This window comes from Oncorhynchus kisutch, linkage group LG6 (genome assembly GCF_002021735.2).
Source record: "Oncorhynchus kisutch isolate 150728-3 linkage group LG6, Okis_V2, whole genome shotgun sequence".
NCBI lineage: Eukaryota > Metazoa > Chordata > Actinopteri > Salmoniformes > Salmonidae > Oncorhynchus > Oncorhynchus kisutch.
This window is the reverse complement of record NC_034179.2, coordinates 30,565,090-30,590,063: the sequence shown is the minus strand read 5'-3', so window position 1 is coordinate 30,590,063 and position 24,974 is coordinate 30,565,090. Positions and strand designations below refer to the sequence as shown.

The following is a 24,974-nucleotide window of genomic DNA, read 5'->3' as shown; positions in this document are numbered from 1 at the left end:
AAAATTTAAGTAACAATCACGAGGCTATATTTTTATTTATTTAACCTTTATTTAACTAGGCAAGTACAGTTAAGAACACATTCTTATTTACAATGACGGCCTATCCCAACCAAACCTTAACGACGCTGGGCCAATGGAACTCCCAATCATGCCAGTTTTGATAAGCCTGGAATCTAACCAGGGTCTTTAGTGACGCCTCTAGCACTGAGATGCAGTGCCTTAGACCGCTGCAGCACCCAGCGGGGGTACAGGTTAATCGAGGTAATTTGTACATGTAGGATTCAGCTTTAGTTAAGGATTTTACAGTTCCTTCAAAGTATTCACACCCCTTGACTTTTTCAGGGGGGGGGGGGGGGGGGGCTTGCGTGGCTGAGCCTGTGGGTGTCTGAGTGAGAAAGACACAGAGGAGAACCAACCGGTAAAAGCACCACCCTTTCATTATCAACGCATCGTGCCGACAACATCAAACATCCTTTCCAGACTCAGAAGTCAGGACTTCGAGGTTGGTATCAGCCAGACTGTTTATAGCTTAAACAGTAAAAGTGGAGAAAATTTGTTTTTTCCATTAAAGTTTATGGCCCCTTTTATTGCCATTGAAATCCACTGGAGATTATAAAAAAAAATGTATTTCAAAAAGTATAAATGCTATCAAAAATGTTGGGGCTGTCTATATGTTTTAAAGATGGATTCGTGTTCATAGCTTAAATTGTTTTAGCTCTAGAGCAGGATAAATAAATCAAATAAGAGTATGTAAGTATGCGCCTGCCTACTGTGGGTTTAGTGCAGAACAGAGACCAGTACAGCTCCTCATATTTCCTGCACTCCTCACTGGACTGTAAGCAGATCCAACAGAAGCGGTACTGGCAGCTGAAACAGCACGTATTTACATTAGTCATGGGTCGTTCGGGAACGAGTCGGCTCTAAGAGCCGGCTCTTGTGGGTGAACGTTGGAGCCAAATCCTTTTATAAAAATATTTAAAAATGAATATATGAATAATCAAAATATTTAAATTAATATAATTAACTAATTCAAAGAACAAAAAAATAATATAATATTTGGCCTAAATGCTCAAGCACACACATTCATTCTGACTGTCTGCTCAGACTAACAGCCTCACCTGTTGTTCCTGTCAATCAGACACTCAGTGTCAACCAATGAACCAAAGAAGCGTGAGGGAGGGCTGAGCCAACTCACTCACAGTCACACATTTAGCAGCGAGGAGAGAGAGGAAGGACAGCTGTGAAAACAACAGCTGGAAAATGAGTTGGCACAGTAGCATTTGGATGCATTTGGTTATGCAGCTAACATAACCAAAGCCATGAAAATGTTAAAATGGACCCATCATCCATGTCTTGCCCACACAATACACCTGATTGTAAGAGATGCTCTGAAGGTGATGAAGCCCACTGTGGATAAAGTGAAAGCAGCCGTGGAATACTTCCATAGGAGCACAGTAGGTGCTGAAAAACTAAAGTCTACACAACGCCAGATGGGGATGCCTGAGCTTGAGGCCTAAACATGACTGCACTACAAAGTGGAATTCAACATTTTATATGTTGAAGCGGTTTCTTGAGTCAAAGGATGCCATCATCTCTACCCTAGCCATTGTCAAGCACCTGTTGATGCTCTGACCCAAGAGGAATGGGAGGTGGTGGAGGAGGTGTGCAGAGTCCTGGAACCCTTTGAGCAGGTCACTGTGGAGAGAGGTACAGAAGCAGTTATTACTACATCATTATTTAATCCAGTATTATATATGTATATGAACAGTAGATGAGAACGTAGTATCAGTAGACAAAACATGAACCTGAACTAATAAGTTACTGTTCTCTCTTTTCAGCTATTAGACAGCTTCAGAAATGATACTCCTGTGTAAGGGTCTGCAGCGAATCACAGCCAGCCGCCAGAGAGAAGCAAATGTAACCACAGGATATGTGACAGAGTTGATGGACACACTATGAAAGTTCCACAGAATGGAATATAATCACGTGCTATCAGAAGTTAAGTTTAGGTTTCAAATCTGCCGATGTGCCCTTGAGCAAGGAACTTAACCCTAATTGCTGCTGTAAATCACTCTGAATAAGAGTATCTTCAAAATGACTAAAATGTCAAATATAATGTAATAAGATAAATTGTAGAAATGTGCATGGTTAATGACTTGTCTGTGGTAACTAGGGATGGCCTTTTGCAAGGGTGGGCAACTCTCAATTTCTAACAGTATCAAAGATGATCTATTGGGCTTGTTTAAGTAGTAAGGCTGAAGCAACCGACGGCAGACAAGTCGGGGCAGGTGCATCTGCTACAGCCACTGATGTGGTTTTTCAACAGAAAGGCTCAGTGCAACATGGCAGTGTTGCCATTGTTTGTAAATGTCTCCGACCCCCATATCACACTCACAAATTGTACATATATGTGTGTACATTGTACTATTAATTTGGGGATCATTTGTACATATCCACTGTATACATATGAATCACAACATTTGGAAGAAACTAATCCACAGCCGTTCTCCCAGCATGCCACGTTTTTACTTTGTTACTCTTTAGGCCTATACTAAAAGTTATTCACAATACAATATTCCAATAATATAAACACAACATATGTAAACATCCAAGCATAAAGATCAACCCTGTCCAGACCGGTTTGGATGAACGCATGGAGCCATTCAGAGATGCACTTTGGCTGCGTTTAGACAGGCAGGTTTATTAAGTAATTTTTTAAAACTAATTGGTATTTTGACCAATCTGATCAACTCTGAAAAAGATCTGATGTGAAAAGATATGTGATTGGTTAAAAGACCAATTAGTGGAAAGAATATCAGGATTGGGCTGCCTGTGTCAACAGCCTTTGTAGCCTACTCTGTTACTTAACCTATTTCTGTTTTTAATGTGTGCACTAGGGCATAATGACATTTGTATTTGTACCCACATCCAGACACTCAGCTTGTTTGTGTGGTGACTTTTTTAGGGATGGGAGAGATTATCTGAAAATGTATTTGTAAGGCTGTGGACAGGTCAAGGTTATCGGGACAGTAGCCTATTATGCCCAGTCTTAAATCGTTGGATAACAAAAGTAGGTGGTGTGAAGGTGAACGGAAAGGCACTGGAGCGACGAACCACCCTTGCAGTCTCTGCCTGGCCGGGAGGCTGAGTCATTGGCTTACTGGTGCTCTTTCATGCAGTCACTAGGAGGGGTGCATCACTTGAGTCTCTGACGTGATCGTCCTGTCCGGGTTGGCGCCCCCCTCGGGCTCATGCCATGGGGGAGATCTCTGTGTATTATACTGGCCTTGTTTCAGGGTAGTAAGTTGTTGGTTGAAGATATCTCTAGTGGTGTGGGGGCTGTTCCTCCTGGTTTCCCTGTTCACCCATGATTGTGTGGCCATGCACGCATCCAACATAATCATTAAGTTTGCAGACGACACAACAGTAGTGGGCTTGATTACCAACAACAACGAAACAGCCTACAGGGAGGAGGTGAGGGCACTCGGAGTGTGGTGTCAGGAAAATAACCTCTCACTCAACGTCAACAAAACAAAGGAGATGATCGTTGACTTCAGGAAAGAGCAGAGGGAGCACCCCGCTATCCACATTGATGGGACAGCAGTGGAGAATGTGGAAAGTTTTAAGTTTCCCGGCGTACACATCACGGACAAACTGAAATGGTCCACCCACACAATGTGGTGAAAAAGGCGCAACAGTGCCTCTTCAACCTCAGGAGGCTGAAGAAATTTGGCTTGCCACCTAAAACCCTCACAAACTTTTACAGATGCACAATTGAGAGCATCCTGTCGGGCTCTCCAGAGGGTGGTGCGGTCTGCACAATGCATCACCGGGGGCAAACTACCTGCCCTCCAGGACACCTACAGCACCCGATATCACAAGAAGGCCAAAAAGATCAAGGACAACAACCACCCGAGCCACTGCCTGTTCACCCCGCTACCATCCAGAAGGCGAGGTCAGTACAGGGGCATCAATGCTGGGACCAAGAGACTGAAAAACAGCTTCTACCTCAAGGCCATCAGACTGTTAAACAACCATCACTAATACAGAGGCTGCTGCCTACATACATACTCGAAATCATTGGCCACTTTAATAAATGGAACACATCACTTTAATCATGTTTACATATCTTACATTACTCATCTCATATGTATGTAATGTATTTTATACCATCTGTTGCATCTTGCCTATGCCGCTCGGTCATCGCTCATCCATATATTTATATGTACATATTCTTATTCCATCCCTTTAGATTTGTGAGTATTAGGTAGTTGTGGAATTGTCATATTACTTGTTAGATATTACTGCACTATCGGAACTAGAAGCACAAGCATTTCGCTACACTCACATTAGCATCTGCTAACTATGTGTATGTGACCAATAATATTTGATTTGGGAGAGATTGAAAATTCAAGCCCCTTGGGTGCTGCCATAGATTTACATTAGAAGTGCCCATCCAAGAAGACTCACCTGCTTCATATAAAATGACGTCAAATCAATGTTACATCTACCGTAGCTTTGATTGGACTGATCATGTCAACATCATACTTTCAAAATCTTAGCTAGCAAGCAGCCATCATCATGAATCAAGTCGACAATATACTGGCAAATCCTTTTCATATGAAGAAAAATGATAGATAAAACGAATCGGTGCTCATCGGCCATAAGCATTGCACAAGTTGGATATCGCAAATTCAACAATGAGTGGTTTGAAAGGAATCAGTGGCTAACTGCAAGCATTGCAAAGCAATCACTGGACTGCTATTCAGTGGAGAGGGTGTGTGGTCCAAATCTGGGCTTAAAGAACACGCTCTGTGTTTTGTTAGACACGTAACTCTATTTACACAATATAGCATGGGGGTGTAAAGCCATAACATACGTTTTTCCAGCAGCAGACTATGATCGATAACGTCAAAAGCCGCACTGAAGTCTAACAAAGCAGCCCCCACAATATTTTTATCATCAATTTCTCATTGGGAGTGGAGACTGCGTTGCAGGAGAATGCTGTCTTCGGCTTCCATGGCTCACGACATGCGACCATCATTGATTGCCATGCTCCTCTTGTTGTGCTCCTTCGACTCCGCTATCCGATGGGAGAGGAGAGGCAGAAGATGGCTCCCCTGGCGAACAAACTCCGGGCAACACCGGTCAGTCGGATAACGACAAGACATATATGCATCCAACATGCGCGAACGCCGTCCACCCAACGGCGTAGAAAAGGTAAATATTCCACTATGTTTCCCCCAGTTTATTACGTAGGCTGGCGACCTGCGTGATCAAGGAAGCCACATCAAGCCTATAATCCTCGGCAAGCAAACAATTGCTGCATTGGAAATCTGTGATCCAGTTCGTCCCGAAACAAAATGTAGTAGATACAGCTCCTATAGCGCTGGAACCGTTCATTTACTTCTCCAGATAAAGAGGGCTCCATTGGAAAACTCATCTGGGACTATGTTAGCAGCTTAGCTAGTTTAGCGGCTCTTTCGAGCAAACTTTAACCTGTCAATTAAGCGGGATCCCGGGAAAATAAATAGCTAGCTGTTAAAAGCTAACCGCGTTTCGTAATCCATGCAAAAACAAGTTTGGCATTTATATTTAACAAAGATTGGTTGTGTTTGAGTTAAAATAACAAACCGAGTGTTTCCAGCAGTGTTTAGCTGCGCACTCTGATGACGTAGTGAAGGTATGCCATCCATTAACACTAAGCTCAATGTATAAGCAAGTGCAAGCAAACGAGCTGCGGCGACATAGGCCTTTGTTCAGCACTTTCAAACTGGACACCGACAGATATTCAGATCGGTGTTAGTTCAGATAAATTCAGCAAGATGTTGAGGCGTTTACTGCAGGGTAATTTAGATATTACATTTGGCACCGGCTGCCATGTGTTACCGCATCGATATTATTATTATTTTTATGCCTATGTGGTCAAAAAAGGAAGGGAACAATCATGAGGATCCACTTACAGGCAATAGGCCTATACCGATGCAGAGACGGCATTGCGCAATCAACACAACCCTCGTAAAATCAACTTGAATTACTTGGGTCTATTACTGAACTTTCTCTGGAAAACATGGTTACAGACCGAACAACATTATAGTATCCCCTCCTTGTGGAGAAAAGCATATGAGCTAATTATAATAAACAAAATAAGCAAAACAAAGAAATGCATCATTCCAACATTGCCTAAAAATATGAATTAGATACTAATGAGCCAGACCTATATAGGCAATATAACAAGGGGACGATGAGAGGACGAGGCAAGCCATAATTTTGGTTAAGACATTAATGAGCGAGCTCAGACAGACAATATGCCTATTTGCTCAGCACTTTTGAAATGGACAGCGACAGAATTCAGAACATTGGCCGTTCTTACAGTATTCTCCCTGTACACTAAGTCAGAAAATGTAGGATAAATAAAGGGGGCATATTAATCAGACAATGAAAGCTTTTACAATATTCGATGGTGACATTTTTCAAAAATTGGCTATAGAATAAAACACTTTTTGTTTTTGTTTTACCTTTATTTAACGTGCACCACCAAGTCAGAACTGTAGGCTATAGGCTAAGATCTGAGAGGGAGAGGGGGACTAAATGCTTAGGGTGAGACACATGGGCTACTAACAGCTTACTACACAACATACACTTAGTATTACTGTCTTAGCTACAGTATACATATATCCCTGGCATATTACATAATTTATACAGCAGCATACAAGACATAGGCTTATTTTTGGACCGTTGTTGTGCTGTGCTCACTTGAACAGGAAGGTGGCGTGGCAGACCTTCTGTGGGCACACTTTGTCATTAAAGTTTGGTATTCTCTGGATATATGGTACTTTCAAGATAACTGGCAACTCAAAAAAAACAAGGTTGAATCATGACGTCAGTGATCTTCAGGTCTTAAAGTCGGAGCTCTAGAAAGAGACCAGAGTTCGCGATTTGGAATTCCAAGTTGGATGACCGTTCAAAGCATATTTTCCCAGTCTGAGTTAGTTTTTTCCCGAGTTCCGAGTTGTCTTGAATACACCGAAGTTAGATATTTCCAAGTTCTGATTTCTAAGTTCCCAGTTGTTTTGATCACGGCAGAAGTCATGCTGGATTGACAGCTGGCCAATCTATTCAACCTTTTCTGTCCCATGGTGTTGCGTGTGAATGTTTATCCTTTTAAGCTTGGAAAAGTGACTCTTTCAGACAGATGTTTTAAATACTTAAACCCAGACTTGGACCACACACTCTCTCCTTGAATAGCAAGCAGGGGAAGCAAAATAGTGATTGCTTTGCATTGCAGTTCCTTCCAAACCACTCATTGTTGAATTTGGGATTTCCGACTTGTTGGTTAATGTTTATGTCCAATGGCGATGAGCACCGATACGTTTTATCTATAATTTCTCTTCATTTGACAAGGATTGAAAAGGATTTGCCAGTAGATTGTCAAGCTTATTCATGACGATGACTGCTTGTCTAGCTAGCTACCTTGCTAGATAAGATTTTGAAAGTATGATGTTGACATGATCAGTCCAATCAAAGCTACCTTAGATATAACATGACTTGGCATCATTATATATATGGCCAATGACCTTGAGCCTTCGTGGATGAGCATTTCTAATGTAAATCAATGGCAGCACCCAAGGGGGCCTGAACTGCCTAGCTCTTCCTGAAGATTATGCAGTGATATAGTGTCCCCATGAGTGACAGAACACTGAGCCAATCATGGTGCAACTAGAGAAAATTAATAACACCTAAGCTCTGTGCTTTCGATGGCTGCCCCTCCACCACAGAAATCACTGAGCTAGTCTGAAACGCCTCCATGTTTGTATCCTGTTTATTAACTCAAGGATTATTATTCATGTTTTTACATTGTTTGCAAACTGATATGCATGAAGTAATGCCAAAATAACATGCACATTTTTTTGTTTCTTTTAGTTAAACAGGTACGGTGGTTCTTCACTGTCGTGCGCACATAGGAGATCCCGTGAAAAATGTGGAATTCAAATGCCTGTCTAAGTGATTCGCCGGCCCTGAAACATGGTGTCCCATATTAAGTACTACTGCTTGGATAGATAGGAGGTAGAGGGCTTGCAAGCATACAGGTATAGATTCTCTACTGTATCTAACTCTATGATTCCAAGTCTTTGTAAGTCATTACTTGGCACTGATTGTGCAACCCAAAGACACATCATGTGTCACAGTGTCACACACTGTGAACAGACTGTGTGTGAAACACTCTTTCTCCTCATAGGCAGTACTAAAATGAGTTGGACTTACATTGTGTTGCTGAATTGTGTCCAGGTTCTCTTCCTTCTCCCAAAGTGTGCACTTCTATACTTTCTTTCATGGATTTAGCAATGGAAACGCCCTCCTTTCAATGCTTACACCAATCCTATGCTTTTCAATTCATGACAAGAAGTGCATACATAGGGAGAAGGGTGGAGAATTGGGACGTAGCCCTTGTGTGCTCTCTCAACCACCTCTATGCCAACAAAAGAACATACGGGATACTCTACGGCATGACATTTAATTCTATTCATATTGTAGTCCCATCCTCTCCCACTGAGTTCTTGTATATGACATGTTGCTTGTTGCAAATGTGGAGGAAATTAATTTATTTCATACTATGCTGTTTAATTAGACATACTATGCTGTTTTTTACTTAAAGAATTTTACATTGTTATATCCTAGTATTTTTTACTGTTACAAATCTGTCTTGTGTGACTTAGTCATAAATCCGAGCGTACAGATTTAGGAGCCGTTTGGGTACGACCGCAGTATGTGACCTGTGTTTACAATCGCCAGGAATTTAGCTATGTGGGAATTGCAGGGAGGAACATAGAATGGTGGCGATATCATCAATCTTGATCTGCACAGATGAGCTAAACTACTTTTTACAACTCTGTTCACTGGCACTGTTTATGCACATCTGCTAACTGTCACATAGATACGAGGATGTACTTTCTATAAAAGGAGAGAGCCAACTGTTCATTGGGCATTCAACTCTGAACTATATGAGTAATTATTGATTACTCCATTGTTGCAAATCTCATTGTTGCAAATCTTACTGTTTGAAGAAATCTACAGTCTTTTTTCTTTTGGTTAGAATTCCCATCACAATTTGGCAAAGACATAGGATGGCTAACTCCGTCTGCTGTTCGTTCCCGGGGTGACCGAGGTTATCTCCGCGCAGAGGCTGCATTGGACGTGGCTCAGGGAGCCCACACTAAGCGGAGCAGAAAGGGACCTGCCTCGAACCCGGCAGGGAGCGTTAGTGGACGGATACGCCATCTCGAACATACAGAGTTAAGGGTGAGACTGGTTGTCTTTCAAACATCATAGAAAATCCTATTCTGGGAACAGATTGTGCACTTTAGGTCTTTTGTTGGCACAAAAGACACCCCTAGTTAGAAATTCAGTTATTTCTAATAGGGGAAGTCCTATCATTTTTAATTAGGAACTCTGTTGCAGCAGAGATATCTTTAATTAAAGGATCAATTCTGGGACGACTTGCCCTGTTGGAGCAGGTTAGGGGGGTTCTCTGTTGAGCACAGAAGCAGACATGGGATGACATGACATGGTTACGAGTTATGTGATTCCAGGGCACAATCCTGAGATAGAAGTTAGAAAAACATTCCTGCAGGTTAGAAAACATTGTTAAAGAAAATAATTGAATCAGTGGACTGGTAGAACAGTTGGTTATGATTGGGAAACCAGCTATACATTTAAACCCTACATGGATATTTGCATTGGAGGAACTACCATGTGGGTACAAAATGTAAAATGACATAGAGTGATTAAAACATATTTTGAGGGAGTGTGTTTGTTTTTGTTTCCTGAGTGTGTGTGTATTGACGAGATATTTGTGTTATGGATGGAGGATGGACCCTAATTTTGGTAATATGTGTTGTCAACAACAGTGATATTTGAAGCATGAGAATGGTATAAGACATTAGGTCTCCCATATTCTCCAGTAGTAAATTGGCAGAAGCTTCAGTATTGGTTCTAATACAAGGTATCAGGTGCCATGACCAATCAACAAATACCATACCTACTCTCCGGGGAAGTGGGTATCACTACCTTGGAAAATGGTTAAGATTGGCATATATTAAAACCGTGAGTGAGGGAATCTAAACACCCTGGACACCATTGAGAGAGGCACAGAAATAACCACCATTGAAATGTCATCCATTGTCTCTGACACTCCCGTAAAAGTAGGAATAGAAGAGGTAAACTATAGTAAAGCCATAGAGGCACTTAAAGAAGTGAGAGAACATTCTACAAATTCGGCTCAAATATGAAAATAAATCTAATCATGGATAAAATTGGGAAGCATTTCCCTGCTGACGGAAAATTCCAATCTAATTAAGAATTCAGAGATGCTATTGTGAGTTGGCCCAATGACATAAGAGAAAAATGTGAAACATCTGAAGGAGCTCAGCTGTGATCTCGCAAATGATCACCAACCAGACAACGATTGGAATCCGTTTGGATGGGTTCAGTCATTATTTGGTCTTATTGGAGCTACAATATTCCATTGGTTGATTTATGGCTTCGTTATCTTTTTTGCAATAATGCTTATTATATCTTGTGTTAAGAAATTGTGCAGTAAAACCAGATTAATTTCCAATGCCTGATTACATGTCTGATGGAGATTATGATAATCCATAACACCCATCTAAAAACATTGAGTTAATGGTGCAGCATGTGCATAGGCCATGCCCACGGCAAAGATTCTGTAAATGGTGCTCCCAAGGTAGAGTTAACCTTTTCACACTTGACTTCCAAATATCTCTAGCGGTTGCCCCAGCGTGAGTTTTTAATACACATGATGTCAGTTACACAACAGGATAGTTCATCTGCACTGCTCTCAAGCTAGGGTGCTCAAATCTCAGATGTTTATTACAAAACGGGGCAGGCAAATGGCAGGTCCAGGGCAGGCAGAGGTCAGTAATCCAAGGCAAATTAAATCGGACAGAACAGCAGGCAGGGTCAGGGCAGGCAGAATGGTCAGAACCCGGGAGGAATAGAAAACAGAAACTAGAGACTCTGGAAAACACACTGGTAAGACTTGATAAAACAAGACGAACTGGCAACAGACAAACAGAAAATGCCGGTATAACTACACAGGGGATAATAGGGGGAAATGGGAGACACCTGGTGGGGGGTGGAGACATGCACAAGACAGGTGAAACAGATCAGGGTGTGACACGCAGATCAAGTATGCAGACATTTGCGCATCTCCAGTCAGAACAGGACCTGCACAAACTTTTTTCATTTTCCGCTTCACCATTATTGTTTTCATTACTAAATGATAATAACTTTGAACATGTGTGCGTTTCTAACAAAGTAAGTGCCTTATTACATTGTAAAAGTTTGCCGTCTGTATGCAGTTATGTTGTTTCTACTATAACTCACAGTATGTATCGAGCATAACGTATGTGTGTATTCCTTATAACCGCGGACACGCAAGGTAACATGACTAATTTCATAACCTTTATGGTGTTTGAGTAAATCGTGCTTATGTAGCTACCTACATTATTCTATTAGCTCTGTAAAACAATGATAATTGCGTCGGAGAAGTATTAGCTTGTGTTGGCTTTTGAAGCTCCCCTGGCCTTATGACCATGGTTTGTTTTCGATTGGCCTGTTTAGCATAGCCCTGTTCTGCCTTGCACCCTTGTGGAGCTCAACAGTTACTGTTTCTTACTGTTATATGACTCATATTATTGATTTTGACAATACAATTTTATAATTTTTATAGCAGTGTTACTTCTTTGTAATATTGTTTTATTGCTATATCCTGATATTGTATTCTAATTAGTAATAATTCCTCTTTATTCTGTATTTTCAGAAACCACACATACAAACAGTACGGCAACTGCCCCGCCCACAACCGTAAGGCTCTCCAGAGGGTAGTGAGGTCTGCACAACGCATCACCGGGGGCAAACTACCTGCCCTCCAGGACACCTACACCACCCGATGTTACAGGAAGGCCATAAAGATCATCAAGGACAACAACCACCCGAGCCAATGCCTGTTCACCCCGCTATCATCCAGAAGGCGAGGTCAGTACAGGTGCATCAAAGCTGGGACGAGAAGCTGTCTTTCAGTCTCTATCTCAAGGCCATCAGACTGTTAAACAGCCACCACTAACATTGAGTGGCTGCTGCCAACACACTGACTCAACTCCAGCCACTTTAATAATGGGAATTGATGGGAAATGATGTAAAATATATCACTAGCCACTTTAAACAATGCTACCTAATATAATGTTTACATACCCTACATTATTCATCTCATATATACGTATATACTGTACTCTATATCATCTACTGCATCTTTATGTAATACATGTATCACTAGCCACTTTAACTATGCCACTTTGTTTACATTCTCATATGTATATACTGTATCTTGCCTATGCCGCTCTGTACCATCACTCATTCATATCTTTATGTACATGTTCTTTTTCCCCTTACACTTGTGTGTATAAGACAGTAGTTTTGGAATTGTTAGTTAGATTACTTGTTGGTTATTACTGCATTGTCGGAACTAGAAGCACAAGCATTTCGCTACACTCGCATTAACATCTGCTAACCATGTGTATGTGACAAATACAATTTTATTTTATTTGAACATTATTTGCCAATATCATAACTGGAACTGGACATGTTTGGAGTTGAAGATTGAGGCCAGATTTAGTATCCTAGCGTTCACTCCTTAACAGTACTGGATGAAAACACAGCAAGAAAACACTTGCTGGAAGAGTGTGGGACTGCTGTACCAATTGTCCACATTCAAAGTGTGTCCCTTGTCGTGATGAGGAGCCAGCATGGTCATCACCGTGGAACCAGACACCCCAAGCCCCTCATAATGTTGGATGTCAATGGTGGATCCTGTGTAAACTATAATGTCCTGGACAAATCCTGTCTTCACGTCGCACATAACAAAGCACTTGACCACAAACCTTTGCCTTTTGGGTGGAACGCCAGCCTACCCTTCCGTAACATCAGGGACTTATCAATGCATAGGTCCTTGGATGGCACAAAGACCCTACCAAATGCTATTGTCAAGCTGGTAAGAACATTTTGTATTTTGTGTAACGGGTCATTTAGGTTGGCAGTAGATTTGTTGACAAAATGCAGGCATCGCAGCAGAAATAGGAAGCGGCCTTGGGAAAAGAGGGTGGCAAAGAAGGGAGTTGCAACCATAGGATCTGTGCTCCAGTATTCTCTTAGGGAGTTATGTTTTACTATTCCCATGAGAAGGATTGTCACCAGGAAGGTATGCATTTCACAAATTGTGATTGTCAGCCTTTTAGCGAGTTTCCCCCTCACTCCTGGCTCTCTCTTCTCCTGCAGCTCCAAGGCATAGCGGTTGGTCTCCTCTAGTATGTCTCCCACCAGCTCCTCTGTCAGAAACAGCATGAAGCACTCTGCCTCAGAGGGAAATGGCAAGGGGCTTTGCAATCCAGACTGGGACTCATCAAAGCAAACAGCAGGGCCAGGAAATGGCTGGCAGCCTTCCAGCTACCACAGACCCTCCTGTACATTATCCACTGTCAGTCTGCCTCCGTCAACACCAGCATCTTCAAAGGGACCTCGGGCTTCGTCAGGGGACAAGGGGTCCTCAGATTCAGGGTTCTCAATGGCTAGAAGGTTGGGGGGCAGATCCTCATTGTCACTGTCAGAATCTGATTCCTGACTTTGTCAGAATTGTACAAAATCTTTCTGCATTTGTGAGTTGTCTCCTTTTGAAAGACATTGCTAATGCTACAGCTTAGCTCACTAGCTACATACATAAAGAACAACACTGAATCACTCAGAGTGGGAGTGAGAGGTTACGTGATTGACTGCCGGCACGTGCCAATTGATTCGATACATCACTATCAGAAAATGTTTTGTGTGGTAATTATTTATTTATATACTGTTTTATTCACGTTTTCAAGTACTGGTGACAAATCATGCATTCCGATTCTTGCATAGATTGTAATGGACACATTGTGTATAAAAATACTTTTATGAAGGTTGTACTGACTATGATGTGCTAAGCTAATTCCAGCTATGTGTGGAGCCATGTTTGTTGAAATACAACGCATTCTGGGTTTCACGTAAACGTCTTTCGGACCAAGGATTTTATAACAAAATGAGGTGAGGGAGGGTTCACTCACTTTTTGAGTAAACTTCCAGAAGTGAATGATGGAATGTGAACGATGGTAGACGACACACTGTTACAGGAATTAAATTCCTTTGTTTTATTTAACCAATTAAACACTGCCCACTCCTAAGAATTTGTAAGACCCTTATTTGCATAAAATGGTCAGAGACCAGTCTCAAAATCAATCAGTAGCGTTTATTCTCAAGAGTACTGAACACGATACAATTTACCACAGGTTATAAACTGAAAATGACGTCATTAGTTTTCGAACTGTCCCGTCTCTTCTCCACTCTGGTACAATGGCAGTATAGTTCTCAAGCCTTCCCGCATCGTCCCACACCAATTTAGATAATTTATGACAGCCAAGGTCTTCCTGTGTAGATAAGCATTCTAGCCAGACTGACGATAAGTTCATTAATTTCTACCACGGAACAGACAGTCATTGTTCTAATTCTTGATTATAATTACACACATATTCAGTACTAGGATTAAAAGAAATGTCATACATATACAGTACATAATAGTATTCTGATTAGTCAGTCCTGATTGAAATGTATACATAATTAGTCATTATTGATTAAAAAAAAATCCTTAACACACCCCCTTCAACATGCATACTATAAACAGACCAACCCCATCTTGTCTTCTTATCTTTGGTTGATGAGAAAAAACAAACATGGTGGCGTGCACATACAACCCATCGTTGGATTACTTTCAATTTCTAGAAAGTGTTTTACTCAAGTATTTAGATCAATGGTGAGCTCACCCGTGATGTGATTATTTTTATATAGTAATTGCTATTCGCTAATTCCTGCTGTAGTTTCTGTCAATCGAGAGTTATGAAAATATGAATGCTTATGTTACGTCAATCTTTCCTCAGTTAGCGCTAGGATAAAATTAGCCTACATTTTCCGGTTTGGATGATTGTGTTATGTTGTAGCTACTTCTGTGAATGTCTGAACATTGCATCCAAAAATAAACGGGTCACATTCTGGACATAACTATATAAGGACTGTGTTTGTGCTAAATGTTTCTGTGAAAAAAACAGTGTGGTAGCTCAAATGCTGACTGTTGCACCAATCAAAACTGGACGTTCTAAATAAGCATTCTAATCACATCAGTTTGAGCGTACGCAGCAGGGACCACTGTAGAATGATCACACCCATATGTTGGTGGTGTGAAAAAGTTAAAGGCCACTACCATCATGGTGACCAGTCTTCTACTTTCCCTCTTTCCCCTCATGTTAATGCTTGTTTGATGGAAATGCTCATAAGTCATTCCCTATTAGGTTGAGACTTAGTCTCAAAAGGGAGGATATGTGGAGGAAATGAATTCATTACATACTATGCTGTTTAATTAGGCATACTATGCTGTTTTTTACTTTCCACCACACAAGTCAGGGTTTTGTGGTCCCCCGCAATGAAATGGGGTAGTAGACTGTGGATATGTCTCTGTCCATTCATACATTCATCACACACAATATTTCAGACAGCACTTGCCTGCACTTGGGGGAATGATGCATCTTGCCATAGAGATCCAGCATTTAGATAATTATACTGATTGGCCCAAGGCAGGAACTATAGTAAATAACTGAAATGTGTTAATCACACGCAATATCTCAATTGGCCCAAGGGGACAGAATCATTTGTGGGGGACGACATGTTTACCTTTGCCTTGTATACATACTAAGTAAATATTGTCAATTGTTAACAGTGGACACAGTACCAGAGTCTCTGAAAGGGTATGACCTATGATATGGACTGGAAATAGTCTGATTCAGTTTCATTTTTCTGATGTGATATTTGAAGGCTACAAATGTTATCTTTGGAAGAAAAGTTAATTTGCTCGAGACCTGAAACTGTGCCTTTCAACTAATCTATTTTGTGTTCCAACCCTCAGGAAACTATGAGAAGGTAGTTGTTCCACTGACCAACTGCAGTTCCACCATATTCCTTACACCCGTCTATTCCTTTTAAGCCCATGAGGGTGATTGTATGAGTGCTTACTTTGACTTAGGGTAAAGGGTAGGCGTAAGTCCTGATTGTCCACCCATCTCCCAAAATGTGCAGTGTCATGGATTTTATGATGGAAACTCCCTCTATAGCCAATGACGACATCAATTCAATGTTTATACATTTATGGTGGGGGAGAAGGGTGGTGAATCGGGACACAGAAAGTCTCATTCACACTTCATTTGTCCTTGACTACCCTGGTGCATTAAACTGACCTCTTCTGTTTTAAGTTTCCACACATGCTAACCAATACATAAGTTGTGCTCCTTTTTCACAGATGTTTCAGTCTCCATAGCTGAGAGAAACAGAGGAGGAACATCACTTTGTCCCCAATTCTACTGCTAATGTTTCTAACTGTACTGATGAGGAAGAAGAGGGCAGACTTATCCACTATTGCGAAACTGTTCAGTCAAATTTACATTGCCACTTTGTTACCAGAAACAAGTCACATGTTCAATAAGGTGTTCTACAAATAGAATTACAATTCAAAAATGTTCTTGCTCTTCAGTGAAGAGTTGACATGTTGTGTAAATTGTAACATGTTTCTTGAACACCAGTGATTCCAAGGACACGAATAACTGTTACCTGTAGAACAATGTCTCTATCACAGGTCACTAATACAATTATTTGTTAATTGTGCAGACTGATTGCTATGGCATGGGCATGACAAAGCAATGAACTAACTAAACACTTATCGGCTATTATGCCTCTGAATTTCCAGTTGACATTTGCAAAGAAAAAGTAATTATGCAGTATAGCTATACCAAGGGCTAGCGGCATTGACAGTATTGAGTCAAGTGTAACAATATAACTTTAGACCGTCCCCTCGCCCATACCCGGGCGCTAACTAGCTAGCAGTTTCACGTCCGTTACACAAGCAAGTTTTACTGTTTCACAAAATATGGTGTTGGAGGGGCAGTCAGGTGGACATCTCCAGTCAGAACAGGACCTGCACAAACTTTATCAAATGATAAACCAGCAGTATTTGTAAAGACTGTCTCACCAAGGACAAACTCAAATAGCCTACTGTAATGAAACGCGGCCTAAGGGGTTCTTCTCCCAGTCACTGTGTGCCAAAATGTGTTCAACCAGAATGATTTCAGTAGATTGTCTTATCTACTTATCCCTTAAAATGCTGACATATACACACAACTTGACACTTTCCAATGATGTGTTTAGAGGTTGTAAATGGCTTTGAATATGTTGCGCAGCAGCTATCTAACTAAATGTCCACACAACTTGCTAGCTAGCTTATTGGCCTGGAAACTAACTGACCAAGGTGCTGAAGCTATTAGTTCAGAGAATACAATCAACACGTCCATATACTATTTTATACAGTAACAAACGAGTTGCTAACTAGTTAGCTAGTTACATGCAGTATATAGCCACAGAATTAGCTGCTAGCTTGTTAGCTTGCAGTACTTTGCCCAATCTCTCCCCTTTTCCCACGAACTGCTCCCACACAGATGAGGAACAGTAACTGCTGGTTATAGCAACAGTAACTATGGGGTGGAGTTATGGAAGAGAATCAGCGAAACAGCTTCCAAAATGTTTGTGATGCAGATCGGCGCAACAGTGAGTTAGATTAGTTAGGCAGTCAGATCTGACACTGACACCGGTTTATCCAGTGGGGCATTATTGAGTGACTCGCAGCTGCAGCGGCACCTGCCAACAAACCAAGTGTAGTACCGGCACATCGGGTGTAAGTGTAGTACGGGCGCTATTGGGTGTGTCAAATGACCTGCCAACCAGAAGCCAGCTAGGCCATTTATTGGATTTTGAGCAGAGAAAATCCTCTCGCTTCTCCTTTTCCTCTGCACCTACAATATGAACACAGAAGCACAGACAGAGTTAATCATGCAGCTGACCGAATTTACTTCTGGGTTACCAGATCCCTTTTCTGGATCCTTGCGATGTCCCTAACCTTAACCCCAACCCTAACCCTTACCTTAAAATCTATTATTTTGAGGGTTTTCAGTAGACAGACTTTTAACTTTAGGTCTTCTTCGCATAGTCCTCATCAATCAAACTTTTGCTGCACAGCTCTCAGCTGTAGTTGTATTGTGTAAGTGAAACATTGCATCCCAAGTGGAATATCCCTATTCTTTGAATGGAAGGTCCCATGCCAGTGATGCCACATTGTTTATATGAAAGCATTTAGTTATGGTCTGGCATGCTGCCCCAACAGATGACGCAATCTCAATCGCACTCCACACTGCCCTTTCACACCTGGACAAAAGGAACACCTACAGTATGTGAGAATGCTGTTCATTGACTACAGCTCAGCATTCAACACCATAGTGCCCATAAAGCTCATCACTAAGCTAAGGACCCTGGGACTTAACACCTCCCTCTGCAACTGGGTCCTGGACTTCCTGACGGGCCGCCCCCAGGTGGTAAGGGTAGGCAACAACATATTTGCCACGCTGATCCTCAACACTTAACACACGCCCCTCAGGGGTGCGAGCTAGTACCCTCCTGTACTCCCTTTCCACCTATGAGCAAGGGCAAGCACGACTCCAACACCTTTGCTGACGACACAACAGTGGTAGGCCTGATCACCGACAACGATGAGACAGCCTACATGGAGGAGGTCAGAGATCTGGCAGTGTGGTGCCAGAACAACAACCTCTCCCTCAATGTGAGCAAGACAAATGAGTTGATCGTGGACTATAGGAAAAGGAGGGCCGAACAGGCCCCCATTAACATTAATGGGGCTGTAGTGGAGCGGGTCGAGAATTTCAAGTTCCTCGGTGTCTACATCACCAACGAACTATCATGGTCCAAACACACCAAGACAGTTTTGAATAGGGAACGACAAGACCTTTTCCCCCCCACGAGACTGAAAAGATTTGGCATGGGTTCCCAGATCCTCAAAAAGTTATACAGTTGCACCATGCAACTGGTTGCATCACCGCCTGGTATGGCAACTGCTCGGCATCTAATCGTAAGTTGCCACAGAAAGTATAGTGCGTACGGCCCAGTACAGCTTCCTGCCATTCAGGACCTATATACTAGGCGGTGTCAGAGGAAGGCCCAAAGACCCAAGTCATAGACTGTTCTCTCTGCTACCGCACGGCAAGCGGTAGCAGAGTGCCAAGTCTAGGTCTTAACAGCTTCTACCCTCAAGCCATAAGACTGCTGAACAATTAATGAAATGGCCACCCGGAATATTTACATTGACCCCCCCCCCCCTGCTCGCTGTTAATTATCTATGTAGTAAATATTTTCTTAACTCTATTTCTTGAACTGCATTGTTGGTTAAGGGCTTGTAAGTAAGCATTTCATGATAAGGTCTACCTACACCTGTTGTATTCAGACCATGTGACAAATACAATTTGATTTGACTGGTTTACTTTACAACTTTTACTGTTTTGGGCCTAGTTTTAAATGGCATAGCCATACATCATCACAAATAGTTTTTGTAATTATGTTGTTGATGGAAAGGTTGAACTCTTAATAATCATGGATGTTTTCTTGGCATTTTTTTTAGAGAACAGTGTAGTGTAGGCTACCATAGTATGTACTGAAAATAATGTGACACTTGTATGCGTATAGCATTTGCTGGAAAGTAGAGTAATAATCTTTACTAGAAAAGCTTTAATGCACACAGACAATTGAAAACGAAGTTTAAGAAAAGTGTAAAGTTATTTCTTGACATTACAAGCAATAATATGTAATTACCATTGTAAAAAAAGAAACATCAAAATACAAAGCATAAAAACATTAGATAATAATAAAGAAGCCTGTGTTGTTTCGCAACAAAAGCTAATAGTTTTATAGGCATCCAAAGCTGGATAATTATGTTAAAAATACTGAACAGGCAGCCATCTCCAGTGAACAAGGTGCTGATACCCCAATTTACTCATGTTTTTTGCCTTAAAGCGAAACTTCACCAACAAGAGCTTGTAAACAGGAAAACATTGGCATCCCTTTTAAGGAAAATAAATTCAAATTAAATTCTCAACTACCGCAGCACAAAAATGAAAGCATTTCTTTGCATTTCAATCGAATTCCTGACATTTGAATTGAAACATCAAATGGTTGATTTTCCTGTTATATCTAATCTAATGTGTACCACCTCCTGGCAAATTAACCCATAAGTAAATGAAGAGTTGTAAGACTATCAAGAGCCACTGCAGGTCAATCTATTACATTTAATTTCACATTTAATTCCTAAACTGAATTATGAATTAGGCTCTTAGCTAAAGGAGTTTGTTTGTAGTCCCTCACCTACAGTAGGTCATCAAGATAAACACACAACACTCAAAACCACCTCAGTGGCCTCTTTCAGGTGACCAATAATTTGTGAAGATGACTGCCACAATCCACGCCTGTGTAGTAAGTACTGAAGTAGATGCACAGTTGTGAAGATATTCCTTGTTGTCAGCTGTGCGTGTCCTTGGTCAAGACATCAATGTGGCTTCTGAAATTATATGACAAACATCATGAGACAAGATTCATCATTCTTTGATACACAATTTGATTGGATAAAGAAGGATTTGTCACATATTCAGAACATTTTTCAAGGTACTACAGACTCACCTTTTCTCTGTGACTCTTCTGGTGGATCCGCAATTCCTCTGGATTTGAAAACATATTTTGGCAAAAGGGGCAGACAGACTCTGGGATGGTTCTCCAAAAACCTTGCCCTAGGTCAGGAGAGTCACTGAGCTCCACTTTGGCCTCTTGATGACTTTCTGGAGATTTCTTTAGGTCTGCATGCCAATTATCATCACCAGCTGACTTCCTATTACTCTGATGGAGTAGCCCTGCTCCTCTGACACGCTTCATTCCAGCAACCCAAGATTTGGGATTAGAGGACTTTTGAGACAGCTGATCTGAACACACCACCTTATTGCGAGCCTCTTCCCCCTGTGAGCTTACTGCGGGCCTGGCTCGGGGCAGACTGCTCAAGCGCATCTGAGGCAGTTGAGGCTTATGGGATGCCTGGTTTGAGGAGTTCACAAATTGGATGGAACTGGGGTCAGGACCAGGGAAGGGGAAAGCAGTGTACTTGTCCTGCTTTTGAGCCGATGCTGAAACATCTCCCTGTCCTGTCTGATTCCCCCTCACAAAGCTGGGCTGAGAGGTGGTGGATCCAGGTCCCCCTGTCGCCGCACTCCCTGGCCTGGCCAATCCCAAGCTCCAGCTCTCCAGAGGCGGCACAGACAACTGCTGGATGCAGTGGTGCAGAGAGGGATAATCCACATACTTAAACTTGGGAACCTTCTCCTTGGAAGTGAGAGGGGCACATCCTCCAGAGGGTCTTCCCAGAGCGAGAGGGCAACCCTCCAGCCAGCTGTCCAAGGGTGGCACGGTGAGCTGCTGGATGCACTGGTGCAGCGAAGGAAAGTCCACGTACTGGAATCTGGGCACTTTGAGTGGCACGTCAGAGACGTCCTCTTTTTTAACCCTGATGGGTATGGTAGGCAGTGCCTCCTCTCTCACCCTACGGGTTTTTGTGTCCGGCTCAGTTTTGACCTCTAAAGGTATGCCCATTGTTTTTGGATCACCTGCTACCCCTGTAGGGAAAATTCTCCTGTCCTCCATGGCTGGCCTCTGAAAACACATCAAACACAATTAAAGATAACCTACATTGGTAAAATCAGGCTGGAATTTTTTAAGCATTTCCAAATATATCCAGTAACATTACTGTGGAAGGATAATGGAGGTTATTCATAAAACTTTGCTCTACTTCACTCAAATGTATCTCCAGCTTTTTTTCCTAGATGTGTCAATACTGAACAAAAATATGAACGCAACATGTAAAGTGTTGGTCCCATGTTTCATGAGCTGAAATAAAAGATCCCAGAAATGTTCTGTATGCACAAAAAGCTTATTTCTCTAAACTTTTGTGAAATTTGTTTACATCCCTGTTTGTGAGAATTTCTCCTTTGCCAAGATAATCCATCCACCTGACAGGTGTCACATATCAAGAAGCTGATTAAACAGCATGATCATTACACAGGTGCACCTTGAGCTGGGGACAATAAAAGGTCACTTAAAATGTGCAGTGTTTTTCACAAAACACAATGCCACAGTTCTGTCAAGTGTTGAGGGAGTGTGCAATTGGTATGCTGACTGCAGGAATGTCCACCAGAGCTGTTGCCAGAGAATTGAATGTTAATTTTTCTACCATAAGCCACCTCCAACGTCATTTTAGAGAATTTGGCAGTACATCCAACCGGCCTCACAGCCGCAGAACATGTGTAACCACGCCAGCCCAGAACCTTCACATCCAGCTTCTTCACCTGCGGGATAGTCTGAGGCCAGCCACATGGACAGCTGATGAAACTGGCTGGGCCTGGCTCCTCAGTGGGTGGGCCTGGCTCCCAATCCATAGATTGGGGACTAATTCATTTATTTCAATTGAATCATTTCCTTATATCTGATCTCCTTATAACTGTAACTCAGTAAAATCTTTGAAATTGTTGTTTATATTTTTGTTCAGTATAAAGTGATAAGGTAAAAAACAAAATGTGCAGGGGGGTGGGCAGGACTGAGTTTGGGAAACCCTGTGCTAAGAAGTAGCAGGTATTAAGTAGGCCAGGGCTCGCCAACCCTGTACCTGTAGAGCTACCGTCCTGTAGGATTTCACTCCAACCCTAATCTAGCACACCTGATTCTAATAAGTAGCTGGTTGATGAGCTGAACCAGGTTAGTTGGAGTGAAAACCTACAGAAGGGTTGGTCTCCGTGAACAGGGCTGAAGCTCCCTGAAGTAGGTTGTCCTGACCTGACCACAATAATTCATAGGAAATAGTTATAGGCAGCTGTATAATACATATAGATGTTGATGAGATACTGATAATAAGGGTAAAACTAGGTCCAGTTGAATATGCTGTGTGCTGCTCCTCCAACCCCATGTCAGGGATATTAATAGCATTGCAGGTATGAAGTTAGGAGGAAAGTAGGTCAGAGCCAGACTGATCACACTGCCAGGGGCCCAAAACAAAATATCTGTCACACAGCTGCTTGAGCAAAGAAAACCCGATACTTTAATAGAAAACTCTTCACCCTGCTCACTTTTATAAGTATGGCTTGATTCAAGGGAAGACAGAGAAGATAAACTTGACTACTAGTAAGCATTCTGATTCACAATCCAATAGTGAATCTATTATTTTGTTTCTTTTAAATACTTTGTGTGTTTGTTGCCATCATCAGTAGAGACTGTGAAATAACAGCAATATGAGGAATCCCTTTAGAATCCAGTGTTATACAGTGATAACCTACTTCTTGTAATGTCATTTTTATTGAACCTACCATCCTGGCACAGTAAAACACAGAGCTTTGCCCTGGAACTGTGCCGAGCCGTGACGAGGGGCGGGGGAACGCCGTGTTCCATATTCAGTCGCTGTGTTACGAGGAATTGGGTCACGCACGGTGGCCTACATTTGGAGGGTTTGTTGTCTTCGTTTTCCCTCCCCACATTTATTTGGGTTGGCCCCGCCCTCGTGCGCTCAACAACACAACAGTAACTAGGCTACAGAAATATACATAGTTGAAACGAAAAAGGACCTTTAAATTTGGAAAACTTCCATACCCATTTTAAAACATATTTACCCGAGATTCGTATTAGAGACATAATGACACGTCGCAATAACTGCAGCGGCGAACGGTTGCATTATTTCCATATGATCACACTGTTTCACACAATGTATAAATATGGATATTAGACACCGATAAAGTCCACTGGGCTATAGGCCTAAAGCAAGTTCTAGAGAGCGACTGGCGCATATACAGAGCAAAACATAGTACATTTCCAAATTAATCATTGTTCTTAATATAAGTAGCATACAAGAAAATATGTGGCTATGACATGCATTTCATCCAAGTTTTACCTTTCGTTATCGGTCTTCCTGGAAATCCGTGAAACGCGTAATGAATCTGCTTATTGGCGATGCTGTGTCCTGCATTGTGAGCAATTAAATAGTGTTACAAGATGTGAATCAACCAGTAATTGCTCAGACGTTTCGGTTTAGCAGCAAATCGAACAGAAAAGAAGGCCAGGCTTGATGGTTGACTCTTCGAGCGTGGTTGATGACACCTGCTATTAGTTTCCGAGAAATAACAGGCTTAATCACTCGATGTCAATGACAGTAACCAGAAACAGTTTATATATTGTGTCAAATGATTTATCTCTGAAAGCCTCTATTGCTACTGCTACCTTGACTGATAAAGTCTCAAACCAATCAGAATTTTTGTACAGTCAAATCACTCCCACAGAATCCTTATCTATATAACACAATGCAGACCAATGCTCGAGCTAGTTCCAGCTGAGTAGGCGGAGCCTTCGTGCTCTGGTTCTGGTACAGTTCAGATTGAGTCCGCTCCATTAGGATGGGCAATATCACGCATCACTCGTATAATCCTACAACCCAGAATATATATTACCGCCGTTGGCAGATAACAGAAATAGCGTTCAGTTGATGCTACATTTATCAGTAACGCTTTATGACCATACAATTGATATTGAACTCACACCAATGTAATGACTAATTTATTACATTGATTATGACATTTATTACTAATTTCCGATAATGATATAAGTAACCATTTATTCTTTAAGAATATAAGACTAATGGTTTTGGGCTACAACTGCCTAATTTCCCGATTATAATCCAAAGAAAATATAAAGTGATATTGTCTTTTGTTTACGTTTTTGCTTTCAGATGAGTGAATGTATAGCTTCAAAATATGTAAATATGCTCTCATGACTGTGAGTCCTTGCATCAATCGCTCTGTCTTTGAATTTGAGAGTGGTTACATTTCTCCAGCCCTATCCCTCAGCTTTCTACTAAACCAAGTGGT

The 24,974-nt window shown here is 41.7% G+C and overlaps 1 protein-coding gene and 1 long non-coding RNA gene across 4 annotated transcripts; one reads left to right on the top strand and one right to left on the bottom strand.

The window, feature by feature from the left end:
- The first annotated feature begins 5,110 nt into the window (after window positions 1-5,110).
- LOC109892108 (uncharacterized) lies at window positions 5,111-15,147 on the top strand. Of its 3 annotated transcripts, XR_004210279.1 has the most exons (4): window positions 5,111-5,220; window positions 7,924-9,300; window positions 11,843-13,069; window positions 13,354-15,147. It is a non-coding gene; the product is annotated as an uncharacterized LOC109892108 (long non-coding RNA). The 3 variants fall into 3 exon arrangements; XR_004210277.1 differs by lacking the exon at window positions 5,111-5,220 and having other exon boundaries at window positions 5,392-9,300; XR_004210278.1 differs by lacking the exon at window positions 5,111-5,220 and having other exon boundaries at window positions 5,674-9,300; window positions 11,843-12,057.
- A 4,581-nt stretch (window positions 15,148-19,728) lies between these two features.
- On the bottom strand, window positions 19,729-24,407 carry LOC109892683 (uncharacterized). The gene is made up of 3 exons (XM_020485394.2): window positions 24,005-24,407; window positions 20,707-21,723; window positions 19,729-20,587 (listed from the first exon to the last, which is right to left on the bottom strand). The coding sequence occupies exons 2-3, from the start codon at window positions 21,712-21,714 to the stop codon at window positions 20,576-20,578; spliced, it is 1,020 nt and encodes a 339-aa protein (XP_020340983.1). The 5' UTR covers window positions 21,715-21,723; window positions 24,005-24,407; the 3' UTR covers window positions 19,729-20,575.
- Window positions 24,408-24,974: the final 567 nt, after the last annotated feature.